At 39.2% G+C, this 17,203-nt stretch overlaps 1 protein-coding gene across 1 annotated transcript in view; it reads right to left on the minus strand.

The window, feature by feature from the left end:
- Nucleotides 1–8,837: 8,837 nt before the first annotated feature.
- Nucleotides 8,838–17,203, minus strand: part of CDKL5 (cyclin dependent kinase like 5) — a 157,925-nt gene continuing 149,559 nt past the window's right edge. Inside the window, exons 16-18 of the mRNA XM_006088551.3 lie at nucleotides 15,156–15,255; nucleotides 10,059–10,175; nucleotides 8,838–9,224 (exon numbers count right to left, since the gene is read on the minus strand). Of these exons, the coding sequence (XP_006088613.1) occupies nucleotides 8,838–9,224; nucleotides 10,059–10,175; nucleotides 15,156–15,255 (604 nt within the window). The remainder of the gene's footprint in view (nucleotides 9,225–10,058; nucleotides 10,176–15,155; nucleotides 15,256–17,203) is intronic.

The raw sequence follows: 17,203 nt of genomic DNA on the forward strand, positions 1-17,203 counted from the left end.
GTTCAATACTTCAGAATTTAATAAACAATGAGATACTGAAATCCGTAAAATGTTTATCTGTAGGTAATTTGTTTACAACAGCATATGATTTTTTACTTCATTGAATTCATGCCAGAATGTATAAAAATAAAACTTTTATTGAGGGACATCTGAAGCCTAGCAGAATTTTGCTACTAAACACATGTACTATGTTTGCAGCATTATTTCTTTTGTGGGGGAAACTTTCAATTAAAAAATATATAGTGTAGCAAAAACTCATTCTATTACCTTATTGTTAACATGTTTACTTTTCTTTTCAGAAATGCTAGTGTAGTCTACACTTGTTGATTTTTTTTAAAATTGTGGTAAAATATACAAAACATATTGCAGATTTAAAAACAGCTAAATTAAATGCTATGAACAGAAAAAGTGGCAGTTACTTTTGCCAAGATAAAGAAAAAGGTCTGAACTGATTTGGGTATTCAGTGAGGGAGGAGGTCACTTGGACATAGCAAAGGTATTTCAAAATAAAAATGGCACTATGAATCTAGTCTCAGAACCTGGAAGATTGCACACCTAAAGTGAGCCTTTGAACAGACACTGCCAGAAGCCTACCTTTTTGACTACCTGCAATTGCTGAGGCCTGCTGACAAATGTACAGCTGTAAGGGCTGTTGTTTCCCCCAGGATCCAAGAGTAGCTCCAAACTATAAGTAACTTCAAGTCACAATGGTTCTTAACCTGGACAGTGTTACAGGGCTGATGTGAAGATCAAATAGGATAAATGTATCTGAAGTGCTTAATGAGCTCTCCATAGCTGGCAATCAAAATTCTGTGACATTCCTTTTCAACTTCATAGGGCTGCTAACTAGGGCACAAATACTAGCAACAATGTTGAGAATCTACCAAGTGCTTTGCAAAGTATCATCTCATCAAATCTTCAAAACAACCCTATGAGGTAGGTATCATTCTTATTATTTCCAATTAAAGATAAGGTAACTGAGGCATAGAAAAATTAAGTAATTTACTTAAAGCCGTATAAGATATAGGTTTGCACTCAGGCAAGCAGACTGCAGATCCTGTGCTTTTAACCACTTAACCAGTCTCTGGACCTCTAGTGATATATTTCAAAGAAATGTTATATTCTCAAATCAAATCAATTACCACCTGCTGGGAGATGGGAGGAAAGGTGGTACACGAATCACCAATGTCAGTTTCTATACATGGAGACACAGCACCCGCACTATTTAGTAGTGATGAAGGATGGGCTTTACAGTGAACATACTAAACCCTAAATCCTAGCTGGCTGACCTTGGGCAAGTTAATGTAAAGCCCACAGGCCTCAGTTTCATCATCTACAAAATGGGGATACAACCCATTTCATTGTGTTGCTGTGAAAAGTAAATGTAATTAATAAAAGCAAAACACATGGCATTGTGCCCAGTCATAGTAATATGAAAATTAAAAAAAAATTACAAGCCCCAGATACTCTTTATGTCTTGATAAAAAGTATAACTGAATCACTGGTTTCCATGACTTAAGGAGAAATCTAGAGCAAAGAAGTCGATGACAGTGCTTATAAGAATGTCCTTTGTTTAGGAAGATAAAGAAAGTTGGAGAATAGTTAGATGTGTTATTTCAAAATTTAAGTTCTTTCCTCCCTGATTGAGCATTTACTCATTAGGTCTTCTTATCCTCAGGGACAAAAGTGCAGGCCAAGAACAGGTTACAGGTTAGTAAATTTGGCGCCTGGTCTGTTTTTGTAAATAATTTTACTGGAACACAGACACACCCATCATTTTCAAACGCCTTTTGCACTGCAATAGCAGAATTGAGTAGTAGAAACCCTATGGCTCACAGAGTCTCACGTATTTACTATTTGGGCCTTTACAGAAAAGTTTGCCAACCCCCTGCTCTAAAACACAAAGAAACCCTTATTAAGTTCTCCATCTTTGCTTTCTCCATGGCACTGAGCAGGAGGCTGGCATCTCTTCCCATCCTCCAAGACCCACCAAGTGAACGACTAGGAACGTGCAAAGGAGACAATACTCAAGTGTAAAAGAAACCAGTTTTCAAAATGCCAGAAGGGGAAAAAAGCTTTATAAATACAAAAAAAAATTATCAACATCATTAAATAACAGGATTTGCCCTGCTTTACATTAATTTCGGTCCCTTAAACTGATTCCAACTTCAAAGGCCCATTTTCTCTCATTTGAATTCCAACAAGTTCTTTACAAAGAAGGAACTAATTGAAGAGCTTGCTTTTCAAACTCAAGGGACAACAGTTTTCAAGACTGGGATGGCCTGGCAATCATTTCAGTCAGTGCAAAATCTGCATTTTATTAAAGACATTTGGGAAGATCCATTCAAAAATACATTGTGCTCAGTAAAAATTAACCATTTCATGCTGATAATTTAGGTTACCACGGAATAGATATTTGTATAATATTTACAACAACAATAGAAATTTTACAGAAGTTTAGAATGGAATACATGCCAGAAAAAACTTGATAAGATGTAGGAACACATGATACAAAGAGTTATATAAACATTTTACAAATGGTTCATAATTAGCTTGTGAGGAATTTAAATATTCAACACTTTAAATTCAGTTTGGATTCAAAAATTAAAAAGGTTAACACTACAGCACACCCTTGCCACAGTAAAAAGTATGGAATTACACTTTGCATTATGGATTTATAAAGTCTGTGCAATTAAGAATTTCCACTGATTCTTCAACTACCACAAATTTGGATGTTACATCAGTCTGACTTACACCTATTTTTGTTTTCATGCATGAGCAGGGTTCTCAAAGTTACCCTGCCCTGTGTCTTCCCAGATACCACCTTCAAACCTCCTAGAGATTGAAGAAGCTCGGAATAGTCTTCTAAGTATATACAGAATAACTACCTGAATTTAAAATGTCACAAAAGCAATTCCTGGAGATAGGAAGTAGGGGCCACTATTTTGTTTGGTTTAATTGTTTCTGTTAATCAATCCAAGTTTACAGTGAGAATTAACTTCCTGCATTCACAGCATTACCCCTCCAGCCTGACTCCATCAGTGCCCAAAGAGGAAACAAGGAGAGGGAAATAGACTGAGAGGACTATATATAACCAATCGTATATCTCTAGTGAAAATGGGTTTTGTACAAACGTTGCTTTCCACTATGGAAAACCTAAGCCATCATGGAGAACTTCAAAGTTCTCCAGAAGGAAAAGTATCTTTTTTTTTCTTGAACCTCTGAATGCTTTGCAACTGAAGCTTTTGACAACTCTGGCAATAAATACTTTAATCCCCCAACAGGGACAAAAGTCAAGGCATCTACCTTTTCTATTCCTGGGTTTCGTCTGATTAACCCTGAAGCAGAACACTAGGACAAACTTGTCTATGCCTGAAATGAAGCACATCAGGCTTTTGGGAAAGTACAATCCCAAACCAAAGGAAGTCCTGAGGAATTCTTAGCAGTCTGTCAAAATGGAGGGGATGGAGGAACAGATAAGGCCTCTTTCTCCCTGATACTCTGCGCTGGAAGAGTAACAAACAAGGCAACTTCTATTCTGCATACAACACAGAGACCGATTTTTTTCAGATTCCAAAGGAGGATCAAAATATGACCCAAGGATCAAATGGGGTTCAGAGAGCTTAACCTTGTCGGTAATGAAGGGCCTTAGAAGTGAAACTGGTTTCACTGACACAGCTCTCTGGCCCTAGAAATCCAACGTGCAACTATTACAATTTTTTTCTGGCAAAACAAAAAGACAAGCCTCCCTCAAATTAGGGAGTAAACAGTTAATGAATGAAAATACAAGGCAGGTCGTGATCATATTTAATAGCCTATAGGAAAATACACAGAAAGGTGGGTCAGTGCCTGGAGTGAAAAAAGATATAGTCAGGACCAGGCCTAATGCTGATGAATTAACAAAGCACTATGGGAAATGAATATTCACGTAGTAACTGACTTGGCACAAAAGTCTATGATCTTTTATAGTACATTCAGTTAAAAAAGAAGAAATAGGGTAGATTAGGGCAGCAGGCCCAGAGTTTCCTAGCCACCTTACCTTCACCACATGTGTGTATACAGACGAGGGACTCGTACTGTCACAGCTTAATTTTCTTGTATTTACTTATGGTTTCTAAGACAGATTTTTTTTATCCAGCTGAATCAGACCTCAAGATATCCTATATCTCAGCTGGTCAAGACACAAAGAAAAAAAATCAGAACCACTTACAAGTTTTTGTTTTGTAAGTTGGCCCTTTAAGTCTCTGAGAGAACCTTCTTGTGAGATTCTGGCCCTGGGGATTAGCGACAGGACATCGTGTTTTCTGCTGCCCCCTTTAAAGAAACCATTTGTTTTTAACTGTAGATAAGTTTTCTCTGCCTACACACTTTATTTGTGATGAACTGAAGGAGGTAAGGAAATAATTCAGTATTTTCTGACTTGGTTCAGTGTATCATACCACATTCCCAGTTCATAAAAGCATGAGTCTGTGGATCTTAGTGCTCACATGGAGCTCAATATCCCACTATAATGCAGGAAGTAACGAACTTCTAGATATAAAAGCAGTGCTCTCCAGAAACAATGTTCTGATCAGGAGAGAATATGCAGATTTCTGAGTCCCAGCTGAGCTCTAGGAATAAGTCCCAATGAGCGACTGCCCTTGCTGAAAGTTGGGTCACCACCAGGACCTAGGTGAATAGAAATAAACAGCGCCTTCCACGCACTTGAAAAGTAATCCTCTGGCCTTTAAAAAAAGCTGTACACTTACGAGTCATTCTCAATACACAGCTAGAAGAAAATAAATGGCTTTTTTCCTTATTTACTCTAAAAACTAGTTTAAGAAGTGAGGATACTATGATGTTAACTAAGAGGAGCTGGGACTGGAAAATGGGATAGCATTTCCTAGAGAAGTCCACTAATTTTCAATTAGGAACATGCTAAACTGGCTAACTCTACAACCACAACATACTTTATAATACATGAAGTGACTAGAAACTAACCAGCGTAGCTCTGAGCTTAGAATGAAAGTACAACTGCATATGGTGAGTTGTAAAGCTGGTTTGAAAACAGATTTGACCAAAGCGTACAGCACAAATACTCCTATAACAGCCATATCACAACCACCAATACAGAAATTTTTGCTTCTAATTGGTCTGTCATATGCCAATATTTGTAAAGAGCTATTAAATGACCTAAATGAAAAACAAAGACATTTTTTGGGGGGAGACACAGCTAAAAGCCATGGATACCTTTGAGCACTTGGTAAAAAACGTGCCAATCTATCTGCCAGGCTGCTGCTTACTTCTAACATAAGCATCATGGCTCTGTAAAAAAATTTCTAAGGACGCTGACCTAGAATTTAAGTTCTCAAATACCTATAAAGTAACTGTGGTCTCCTCCCAAAGGATACACCTTTTAGCAGGCCCAAGACAATGGGAACAAACAATAAGATTCCAGGGGTTTGAATATGGTAGAGTAGGATTCTCAGCCTCAGCACTACTAACATTTAGGGCTGGATCACTTTGTTGTGGGGGGCTGTCCTGTGCATGTAGGACGTGTAGCAGCATCCCTGGCCTCTACTAACTACATGCCAGTAGCACCCCACCACACCAGTTATCATAACCACATATGAGCCAATTGCTGCCAGAAGGCAAAATGGGCCCTGATTGAGAACCCCTGCTGTAAAGCTCTCTTGAGCCCCTTAGTGCGGACTACTTTTGGTTCAGGGCTCTGGAGAGAGGCTAAACCTCAGATTGAGACCAAACAAGGTTCAGTAAAAGTTCATTTAGAACTTCTGAGAAGAAAAACGAGGATGGTGGTAAAGCAAAAGTAGAAAACCAGCAAAGCAGAGTTTCTTTTCAAAAGGAGATCAGTGATACTTCCATAAAACAAAGTAATTGATAAGCCTTCATTCAATCTTTTTATTCTTTAGGAAGTTAGGCCAGATAACAGAGCACAGATGCCATAAAAATTTCCCTTCCTAAAGAAAAATGCCAGCTTTTATGACTTTAAATCAAGTCCTTATCACGGATGGCAATCTCTGTGAGGTCCATAATTCATCAACACAGGAAAATAACAGTTAAAAGCTAAGAGAGGGCCCATTAGATTGGAGAGGAAATGACTATTCCCCTGTGCGAGTAGGAAAAGCATTATACATGCTAGAAATGCAGATTGTAGTTCACTTTACAACTCACTGAGGTCAATGAAAAGTCAAAATGGACAAAAGCTGAGAAGAGGATAAAAGAGCTACCTCAAAAACACGAGTTGAAAACACTGTAGATATTATCTGGCTCAAATCTGGGAATGTACGAAAAGTATGTATTGACTCTTCATCATTTAGGTTTACTTTTGCTCTAGGTAGAAGGCAATAATTCTAGCCCTTCTTTGAAGAACCATCAGGAATAGAAATGATCTGCAAACATCTGAGATCCCAGTGTTAGCAAGGATGAAAACATGGGAAACCAGCCGCTAGGTGACGACGAGCCTCCAATGCCGCACATGGCAATGTTGACTGCGCAGTCCTAAGCACACAGCACAGTGAGAAGTCTTTCCAGAGGAAAAAATGTAGTTTCTGGTTTGCAAGGGGGAATACAAGGTACAGATCTAGTATGAAAAAGAAGAGTTTCACACCCTTTTAGAGTCATTAGTATCCAGGCAAAACTGCTAAGGGTCCACATCACTTATATAACTGAGCAGCTGCCTGGGAAAAGCCAGAATTCAGAGCTACTTGAACAGTATTGAACTGGTGAAAGAAACAAGATATAAAAGGAACCAAAGAGCATGCAAACTATTAGTTTGAATCAAATTGTTTCAATGATAGTACCCAGTTGAGTTGCATTTTAGTGCCTATTACACTTATTAAATTAAATAAAAAGCACCTTAAAATGACCTCTATATATAATCAATACACATCATTATAGTAGTTATATAAAATGCAATATGCACACAATTTAAGCTTCAAAGAAACTAAGACATTTTCTTTATAATCTTCATAATCATCAGAACTATAATTCTCAAAATTGTGGGGGCGGGGGAACAGTAATAGCACATTTCAGTTACAGCTGACTTGATTCAGAGGCTGACACTCTCAGAATCCTGGGACAAGTACTAACTACCGAGACATTACCTCCTTGAGGGGTAGGAGGGGACCTTTAAAAATATTATTGCTAGGAGACTACTTCTAAAAATCTAATGCTCTTGATGGATGATGGTGTTGAGTGATTTCTGTCAAGGATGGCCCAGAGACATGGGGCTATGACCTTTGTTGGCCAAAGGCCTTGATGAAACTTGGGAGCAACTTGGGAGTTGGAGGAGATCAAATGAGAGAAAGATAATTCCTGTTCTGACCGTGTGTGTGTGTGTGTGTGTGTGTGTGTGTGTGTGTGTGTGTGTGTGTGTGTGTGTACGCGCTAACCTTGTTATATATGGACGGTCCCAGGAAGAAAAAGTGGGTATAGCAATTTCCTCTACATCTAGAATGGCTTCAGAAGCCTTTTAAATATCTCCTAAATATCTTGTAAAGAGCAGTAACAAAATAAGTATTTAGAAATAGAAATGCCACACATATACCTCCCCCCACCCCCCACCGAGTCTCTGGTACAGTGCACAGGATTTAGGAGCATAGAGCTGGTATGCCAGGTCGGCAGACAGGGGCCTCGTACAACCTTGCAACTAGGAATGTTCACTGGCAAATCTTTGGTCAATGCTCTACACTAATGCTAAGTAGAAGAGCCCATTCTCTCTACAAAGAACCATGAGTAAGCCTGGATCTATTCTCCCTCAGGTGCAAGGAATGTCCCTGGACATGAAGAGGAGCCAACTGTGTGAGGACAGAGACAAGGCCTGCCAGAGTTCTCACTGGCCTAGCCCACTTTCTTCCCCTGTGGGTTTGCAAGGAGATGCTGCGTCTCGTCTGCTACCAAGGAGCATGTCTAGAAGCTACTGCTGGGGCCTAAAAGTTGAGCAAGGTTCCTACTGTTACAGTCACATATAGCCACAATTCAACTCCCTTGATAAGAAGTATAATACTCACTTCATATTACAAATGTATAAAAATATGGCAGAGTGTCATAACGATACTTTCTTTAAATGATTATATTTATAAAACAGACACATATTTATCATATATATATATTTATATATAGAATAAAGTACTCCTGATGCAATATATAAATGTTACTGTTTAGTTTTTATAGAAACTACTGTAGCTGTCCCACTGCTTCACAATGTTCCAAACAGCTCAAAATAACTTTACATGTAACATAAAAGGTATGATTATAACAGTACAATATTAATTAATTATAAATAAATGTTACAAATCCTATCAAATATGGAAGTTTAGAAAACAATTTAAGACATACAATTAGTTCATCTGCTAACCCTTCAAAGGGATACTCCTGGATTACAATAAACCCCACATTTAGTCTAGGCAGAAAAAAATCTGTGGTAAGGGCATCAGTCAACACGGATTTTTCTTTTCCTTGCAGTGCCAGAACACATCCTGGCTTTCCCAAGTTTAACAGGGATTGCACTACAGCTGAAATGTAGGGGAGAAACTGGCAAGAATGTCTTCTTCCTCAATGGCATACCCTATCCATGCTCACACAAGACCCATGGAGACTGGCAATCCCTAAGGAACTCCTGTGGCTCTAAGATCCCTGACTAGCATTTGTGGCCGTGAAGAGCCAGATGGCTCCTCACATACGATATTGCACACACCTTCATAAAGCTGAAAATACTGGCTTACCACTCTGGCCCAGCCCATTTCCCATCCCACCCTCCAACCCCTTCCCTCCCCTCCCAACTGGCTTTTTCCCCCCGCCCCCACCCCTACCCCCACCCCCACCCCAAGCACACATTACAAGGCCGTCTCTTTTAAATCATTTAGATTTGGCATTCGAGACCGATTTGTTCTGTTATAAGGGTGCCCATTTGGCCCACTCTTGGCTCCCAGCTGTTCAGAGTAGGAAGGCCCTTCTGTGGCACTCCGGGTCACAGAGGACACGTGCCAACCAGGGTCCATCTGACCTGGCAGCTGAAGGGCTGGCCTGCCCTTTGGTGTGGGCTCCTGCCGGATGTTACTGCTCGCGCCAGAGGCCTGGGCCAGGGAGTGAATCCGAATTTCCGAGAAGGCATTTTTGACTTGTTGAGGTGTTAAGGGCTGGAAGCGCGGGTCCCCAGTAGCCGGGTGATTGGAAGCTGAAGAGAGATGCAACAGCTTGCGCAATGATTTTAATGGCTGGCTCTGGAAGACAAGATGAGAGTGTGTGTAGGGTAGACTGGAAAGCAGATCTGAGATGAATTCATGGAGCCAGAGAGGGTGGGCCCTAGGCGGAAGGAGGGCCTAATCCAACCTTATCTGTTCTTTTTTTCTTTTCCAGACAAGATTGGAGTTATTTTTCTTTAACAAAAAAGCCTATGCCTGGCATGCATGGTTCAGTGGTTGAGCGGAGGCCTATGAACCAGAGGTCATAGTTCGATTCCCGCTTGGGGCACATGCCTGGGCTGTGGGCTCGATCCCCTGTGTGAGGTGTGTAGGAGGCAGCCTAGGGATGATTCTCTCTCATCATTGATGTTTCTATCTCTCTCTCCCTCTCCCTTCCTCTCTGAAATCAACCAAAAATATTAAAAAATATAGTATGGATTTCAAAACTTTTAATATTCTTTCAAGAAAGTTTATTGTATCAATCTTTCAAAGCCCAAACCTTAAATCTTCCCACTACCTCTTCTTATCTACCCTTACATTTTATGGCATACCTCACTTTTTATCACCAATTATGGTTATTTATGGATTTTCTATCTCTTTTAGGCCACAAAGTATTCGTGGGCTGGGCCATGTCTTATTAATCCCTTAATCCCATCCCCACCCCAACCCCCAGCTAGGTGAAGTCTAATGGAAGATCACTATTTTCCCTAGGACAAGGGTCACTGATGCAAGATCCATCTGGACCCCCAAAATACACCTGGATATTCTGGGGAGATCTTAAGACTTGTTGAAACATTGACAGGCTAAATTTCTCAACTATGCCCCCTCTAATATGCAGTCTAAGAGTCTAGGAGTGATGCATGGGCCACTCACTTGAGGCTGTAGATCAGAGATCTTCTCAGGACGCCACTCCTTTGGTCTGCCAGTTGTGGTGTTAGAGTGAATGGCTTTCTGCAATGTCAGAAGATCAGGGCCTTCAGAATTGGACAGCTAGAGCAGGATATAGACAAAGATTCAATCAGCACACCAATAAGCCTAACTAAGATATGCAACCACACCCAAGAGGAGAACAAAAGCAAATCACACCAAACCAAAACTCAACCCTCCCTAAGAACCCCCCCCCCAAAAAAAACCAAGAAAAAAAACAATAAAAAAAGAAACCCAAACTCTCCCAATGTTCACAATGCAAGTGATGCCAGTTAAATTCTGCTGCCCTCTTAATAATTTTCCCTGCATTAGGAAAAATTGGCAGATGTCATGCAGCTTTGTTAAAACCTCAACCTTTTAAGCATTCCCATGCTGTTAGTTTTAGTCGCTGTAAGAGAGAGCAGTTAAATTGGGCTGTACCAGGAATTGCTGTCGTATCCTCATTCCACATTGCAGTTAGGTTATGAACCAGTTCAATAAAACAAAAATTTGTTCCTGCTGGGAAAATGATCCAGACACTGTGTTTGGTGGTACTCAAAGAAGTCTAGCAGGTTTTCAAGGGTAGCAAAGTGGAAAAGTATGTTTGAATCATAATCACAAGACATTGCCCAGTAAAGAATCTGGGTCTAGCATTATGCATGATGAAAATGCTGGAAATTTGTGCCACAAATTCCACACGAATGCAACTGTTCCATTCACCAATTTTGGTGAACACAGTAGAGTAATGTCAAATGCCAAGCAAAAGCCTGGCTTTAAACCCAGTGACCAGCAAAAGCTAGAGCCAGGCAAGAAAAAAACAAATTACCAACTAACAGAAGCTGTTTTTTTTCATGGAGCCAGCTAGCTCACTCAATTTGGTCAATTCAACTTGGTTTCAAAGAAACAAACTGCCAACCAAGTGTTAACAAACTTTGTGAGCCAAACAAAAAGACATTTCTGAATTACAAGTGTTAATAGAATTCTTTACAGGAAATAAGGGGTTTTATGAATGCTGTCTGCCAACAATTGGCAAATCAGACAACCCAAACTAGCCTTTCACTACTTTGTTTGCTCAATAGCCTTTTATACTTCAACCTCCTGAACTAATTCGGAATATCCAGAATGGCTAAGAATTTATATCTCAGTGAATTTATGGAACTGGCTCAGGTACTTAACTAGCACAAAGAGAATATGACCCCATGAAAATAAAAGACATGCTGTTGTCATCAGTAAAACAAGTTTACTGGAGCAGTTTTCAGGGCTACCATACGTAAAAATGGGTACCATGGGTGGAGTGACTACAGGAAGCTTTTTCAAAGAAGAACTATGCTTTAAATGATTCTTTGAATTAAAAAGAGGAAAGAGGGATTTCTTGATGCTTGGATTCTCCCCGTTGGTGGAATCTGTCTGCAATATAAGATACAAATAAACTAATTGCAAAAGAAAAGAAAAAAAGGTGTTCTTACTGAAACTTCTAGCCCTTTGGAAGCCCTTAAATTGTTAAATATTAGCAGTCACTGAAAGAATAACTGTGCTATGTGTGTATCTAAAAGGGGTACTGTGTTATTTCTCACCTGGACAAGAAGATGCCAACAATATAATTAAGACATGCCAAAAACTTCTGCATATATGGAAAACATATGGTCATGATCAATACCTACTGAAGGGATGCCTAGAAACCTACACATATCATTCACATTAAGCTTACAAAACATTTAAGGACTTATTTATTATCAGAAATATAATTATTATACAGAATTGTGTTTAAACAGCTATTGATGAACTTCAATCTCTTCCTAATTGCTAGAGAAGACTTCAGCAATTAAATAATCTACCATGCAAACTGCCTATTAGGAAAAAAAAGATACTGCAGACTCTTTGAACATGGTCAACTCTTAAACCAGAACACATCACTTGGAAGACGAAGACCACTGTTGCAGGATTCTACCTTCAAGGAAGAAGCCTGGTTCTAGGCTGTTAGAAATATTCCTCCCATGGAAAATATCTGGAGCAATTCAGAATATGGGATTTCAAAGTGAAGAAACAGAAAGTTCAGTCTTTAAATTGAAGCATGATTACCAGTTGAGATAGATACTAACTTGGGTACAACTACTAAGTTGGCAATCACCATATGCTCTGAGGGCTTATGTAACTCTCTGGATTTGGAACTGAAGCCAGATTTCCCAAGGCGGCTTCCAGATTTGCTTGAGTCAAAGCAGGCACCTTTACAATATAACATTATTTTTTGGCACCACTTTCCCCTGTTGTGGATATCTCAGTTCTCAGAGAAGTAGAATGCATATGACGGCATTCCGATCATCTTTTACAGCTGCGTGTATGAGAACATCTAAGTAAAATAGCCCATGAAGTTTCTTGTTCCCATGATGGGCTCCCAGGGAAGAGTCTAACTTGCATCACTAAGGAGGCCACAAGAGAGCCCCAAGGAACAAGTGGTCTGAGGCTCTCCAGAGATGGGGCTGGTGGCAGGGACTAAGCCTGGGCCTGCTAGATAGGAGAACCCACCTCTAGTTCTCTCAACTGATAGAGCAACTTTGGGCAGATCTCAACTTGCCTGGGTAGTTCCTATATCAGCAAAATAAAAGGGTTAAACTAGATTTAGGATCCATCGAGGCTTTAAAATGTCTTGTTTCTCTGTGTGCCCTGGGCATCAGATTTCCCCTTTCTTGAACCTTATGCAAATGCTATAAAGCATTCAATCTTTCAAAGCTTGGTTACCTAGTTTCCTTTTGCTGAGTTCTAGAAAGTGGAAAAATCTAACTTTAATTCTATTTCTGTTCATGTGAAGGGGGCAGAGTTAACAAAATGCTTGGCTTAGGAGGCTGAGGTCTGGCAGGATATACTAAGTGCTCTTTGAAAATCTTATGCTAGATAACAAAGTCCTTAAAAACATTTTTTAACTAAAAAAATTAGAGGTACAAAAAGCTTTTGGTTTGGAGTGCTTAACCCATACAGAGATATTTTGAAATTACTTTACAGACCAAAAATGAAATGTATAGCCCAGCTGGTGTGACTCAGTGGTTGAGCGTCCACCCATGAACCAGGAGGTCACGGTTGCATTCTGGTTGGGGCACATGCTTGGGTTGCAGGAGGCAGCTGATCAACGATTCTCTCTCATAATTGATGTTTCTATCCCTTTCTCCCTTTCCCTTCCTCTGAAATCAATAAAAACATAAAAGTATGAAAACCTTTAAAAAGTATGTTCAAGTGGAGAGTATGTTAGAGAATAATAATTTTCCTATTTCTCTTAATCTATACTATTTCAACATCTAAAATTTGAACCAGATCCTGAATAATAGAGTCAGTCAACATGTATATATACTCGACTTAGGCCACAATGAGCTTGGGGCTTTAAATTTAATGTTGGTCTAAGATAGGCAGACATCAAAATCCAAATCTATATAGAAAACACCTTCAATTCCTTGGTTTTTGCCACTTTCTTCCATTTAACCACCTCACAAGTGGCTATAGACCTGAGGTCAAGAACAAACACATTAAAATAAAAATAAGAGTGGTTATGAGGAGGTAGTCTAAGTTCAATGTTCATGATAGACAAGTGTTCTATAGACAATGATAAAAGTGTTATTTTATGAGCACTTTAAATATTTTGAGCTTTTCTACTTTAAAATTAAGCCTGTTTTGTTCATCCAGTGACATTTTGACTTGAATTTCTGCTTTAAGTGAGTTTCAGTTAGAGATAAGGCAGTTTTTTTAAAAAAATAAACACTTCAGGAATATCATGCAGTCATTAAAATGAAGATAATAAAATTTGTGTAGCACATAAATGTTGTGTGTATTGATACATAGATATACTATTAAAAGCCAGAATACAATATTGTACTAGAATGATTACTATTATTAAAAATAAACTAAAAAACCCACCTTTTCCCATGAACATATGCATAGGCTAAAAAACTAAGACGAATTATACCGAAATCCTAATATTAGTTGTAATAGAGTGGTAAGATTATAAATGATTTTTTCTCAATTGTTCTGTAATGAGCTCATATTTATTTTATAATGAAATATATAAGTTCAACAAATGAGCAAGTGAAAGAATAATCTAGAAAGGTAATCTAGAAGGATTACCAATACTTCTAGAACATCTGTGAAGTAAAAATCCTTACTTCAGCTATTATTCTTTAATACTATCACCTATTTCGTCTTACTGACTGACTCATAATCCTTGAATCTTTTTACCTTTCTAAATAAATGAGAGTCAATCATGTATGAAGTAAAACTAGAAACAAAATCATTTAAAATGACCCACTCAACATTGTGTAGTCTGGAAGGTGTCATAAAGCAAAGGGGGAAGCAGGCCTCACGTGGGTAAAGAAGTGCCCGCTGAACTGGAGGCCTGGCTTCCCCATGTTTTCTCATGTCACTAACCAGCAGAATCCTTGCTTGGGTGGTTAAATGATGTAATGTGCACGGTTCCATGGAGCCAGCCCTGGGTTCAGGCAGAGGGCTCCCAGGAGCTAAGACTCATTCTATTTCACAGTTCAATAACAGCATATACATGTCTTCCTACTAAAGCAAGCCCTGAAATGTCAAATACTATTTCCTCTTGGTGACTCTGCAGCCTAGAAGTGCACTTGTCAACATGGGAATTAGATAACCAGCCAAGGGAGAATAATGAATGATGGTTAGTTATAACTTTTCAGATTTAAACATAAAACAAAACCATTTACTGAGTTTCCACATATTGTTAACCCCCAGAGAGAAATAAATCCTGTAGTTTCATAGGTTTTACATGACTACAAATCCACATAGATAAGACATTTATTGAGAGAGGCTTAAAGTGTTCTTTCTCATCCAAATTAAATTTCTTCTATTCCTGGAAATTCTGTTGAGTCTAAAAAGGCTCTGTGACAGGAGGACAGTTGTATAGAATTTGAGAAAGAAACATATACAGTGCATGCATATCAGATCTCAAAAAAAATCATTCACTTTGATTGCCACATACAAAATGTAAATGAAGTACTCATGGACTAACATAGACTCGTCTGTCATTGTACCATATATAGAAATTAGCCATCTACTTACTGTTTGAGATTTCTTCTTTTTCTTTTTCATTGACCTGAAAAAACCTTGTTTTTCCTTTTCTTTGAGTTGTTCAGAATGACTAATGTTTTCAGGTCCTTTCCTAAATGGGAAGACATTTTTATCATATTGATTTTTCAATCATTCTCCTACCATTTTATGACAAATATAATGAATATGAAAAATGCATGACATCTGGTTCAAATAACCATGAAGATTCAATCACACAGGTAAAGCAACTAAAAAGCACAGGAGGAACTGAATCTAATCAACCATGGCTAATGATTAGCCTTTGGCACAGACTCATTCCAACTAGCAATTTGAGCATTATTACAAATGATCTGTAACTCTGCTGCAGGACCATTTTCATGCTGTTGAAAACCTCAGAATTAGGAGTCTAAAAAACACATGGTCTAAAGAACACCTTCTCTGCAACCCTCCAAGGGAAAGAGAAGAAACATTTTCATTATCTTCATTTTTCTATTTACCTTCTTAAAACCAGCTTGACAAGCTCATTATTGGTGGCTTGCTAAGGTACTGAACATAAAAAACAAATAAACAAAAGCAATGCTGCTACAGAAACATCTATCTATATATATAAAAGCCCAGTGACCGGAACAGCAGAATGACCAGAACGACTGGTGGCTATGATGCTCACTGCAGCAGCCAACCAGCCTGATCCTGGCCCCAATAGGCTCCCCTCCCCCCGGGCTGGCCCAGCTCCTGATAAGCCCCCAACACCCTGATCGGGGGTGGGGCTGGCTGGCCAACAGCCTGCGGCCCCTCCCCCCGGCTGGCCCAGCCAATGGGCCCCATCTGTGCATGAATTCATGCACTGGGACTCTAGTATATATATAAAAGCCTAAGCGACCAGCCAACCGGCCGACCAGCAGACTGGCCAGTAGTTATGACATGCACTGACACCAGGGGGCAGACGCTCACACAGGAGCAGAAACCACAGGCATAGAAACATGGAACAGATTGATGAATCTCAGAGGGAAAGGGGGAGAGGGTAGGGCGGGAAGAGATTAATCAAAGATTTTATATGCATACTAGAGGCCTGGTGCATGGATTCATGCACCAGTGGAGTCCCTTGGCCTGGCCTGCAGGGATCGGGCCAAAACCGGCTCTCTGATAACCCCTGAGGGGTCCTGGGTTGCAAGAGGGTGCAGGCCAGGCTGAGGGACCCCACCGGTGCACGGGGCCTCTAGTTATAAATAAAAGTAAAAAATGCCTGAAGCTGGAAAATTCCTTTATAAAAATCTTATATCTATAAGCTAATCTATATATATAAAAGCCTAAGCGACTGAACGACCGAATGACACCACTAGTGCATGAATCTGTGCACTGGGCCTCTAGTACTAAATAAAAATAGATAAGGTAAGAAAAATTTGGACAGGAAAAATGCTTAATACAAAGCACTCTTCCAGAAAAAAAGCCTCTAATTTGAAAATACTGGCATTATGCTTCAGATAGTACCCAAGCATTTTAATACAAATAGAGATATTAAGAGACAGCAAATAAGATACCTTGGCCCCAACAAGTTGGTTACCTGTATGTTAACAGAGGCCATATATTACTTAACTTACAGTCTTTAAAAAGCAACTCAACTGGTTTTATTTTTCAAAAAGGCACATTTCATTCACTCTATTTTACATTTGAATATCTATATGACTGTGGAAAACCACTTTCTCAAATGATTGGATTCCTTCCACTAACTATTTCCTAAAATCAAGAGTAGAAACATTAAAGGTGACACAGTTTATTCATATTTATGGTTTTAGAACACCTAACTGTGAAGAAGTTACTAGAACATCTAGGAAAACATGAGCAAAGCATCATCCTTTACTTGATTAAATATGTGTGAAGGCAGAAAACATCTCTATAAATGATTATAGAAAACACCACAAAGCAATTAAAAATAAATCACTGTCAAAGAATTTTCACTAATATGAAGGAATATTCAAACTACAATACTAAGTGAAGACTTGGATTAAAAATGGTGGCGGAGTAAGTGGATGCTGCACAGATATGCTTCCAGGTCCAAACTG

The sequence above is a fragment of the Myotis lucifugus genome, unplaced genomic scaffold, assembly GCF_000147115.1.
Source record: "Myotis lucifugus unplaced genomic scaffold, Myoluc2.0 scaffold_49, whole genome shotgun sequence".
Lineage (NCBI taxonomy): Eukaryota > Metazoa > Chordata > Mammalia > Chiroptera > Vespertilionidae > Myotis > Myotis lucifugus.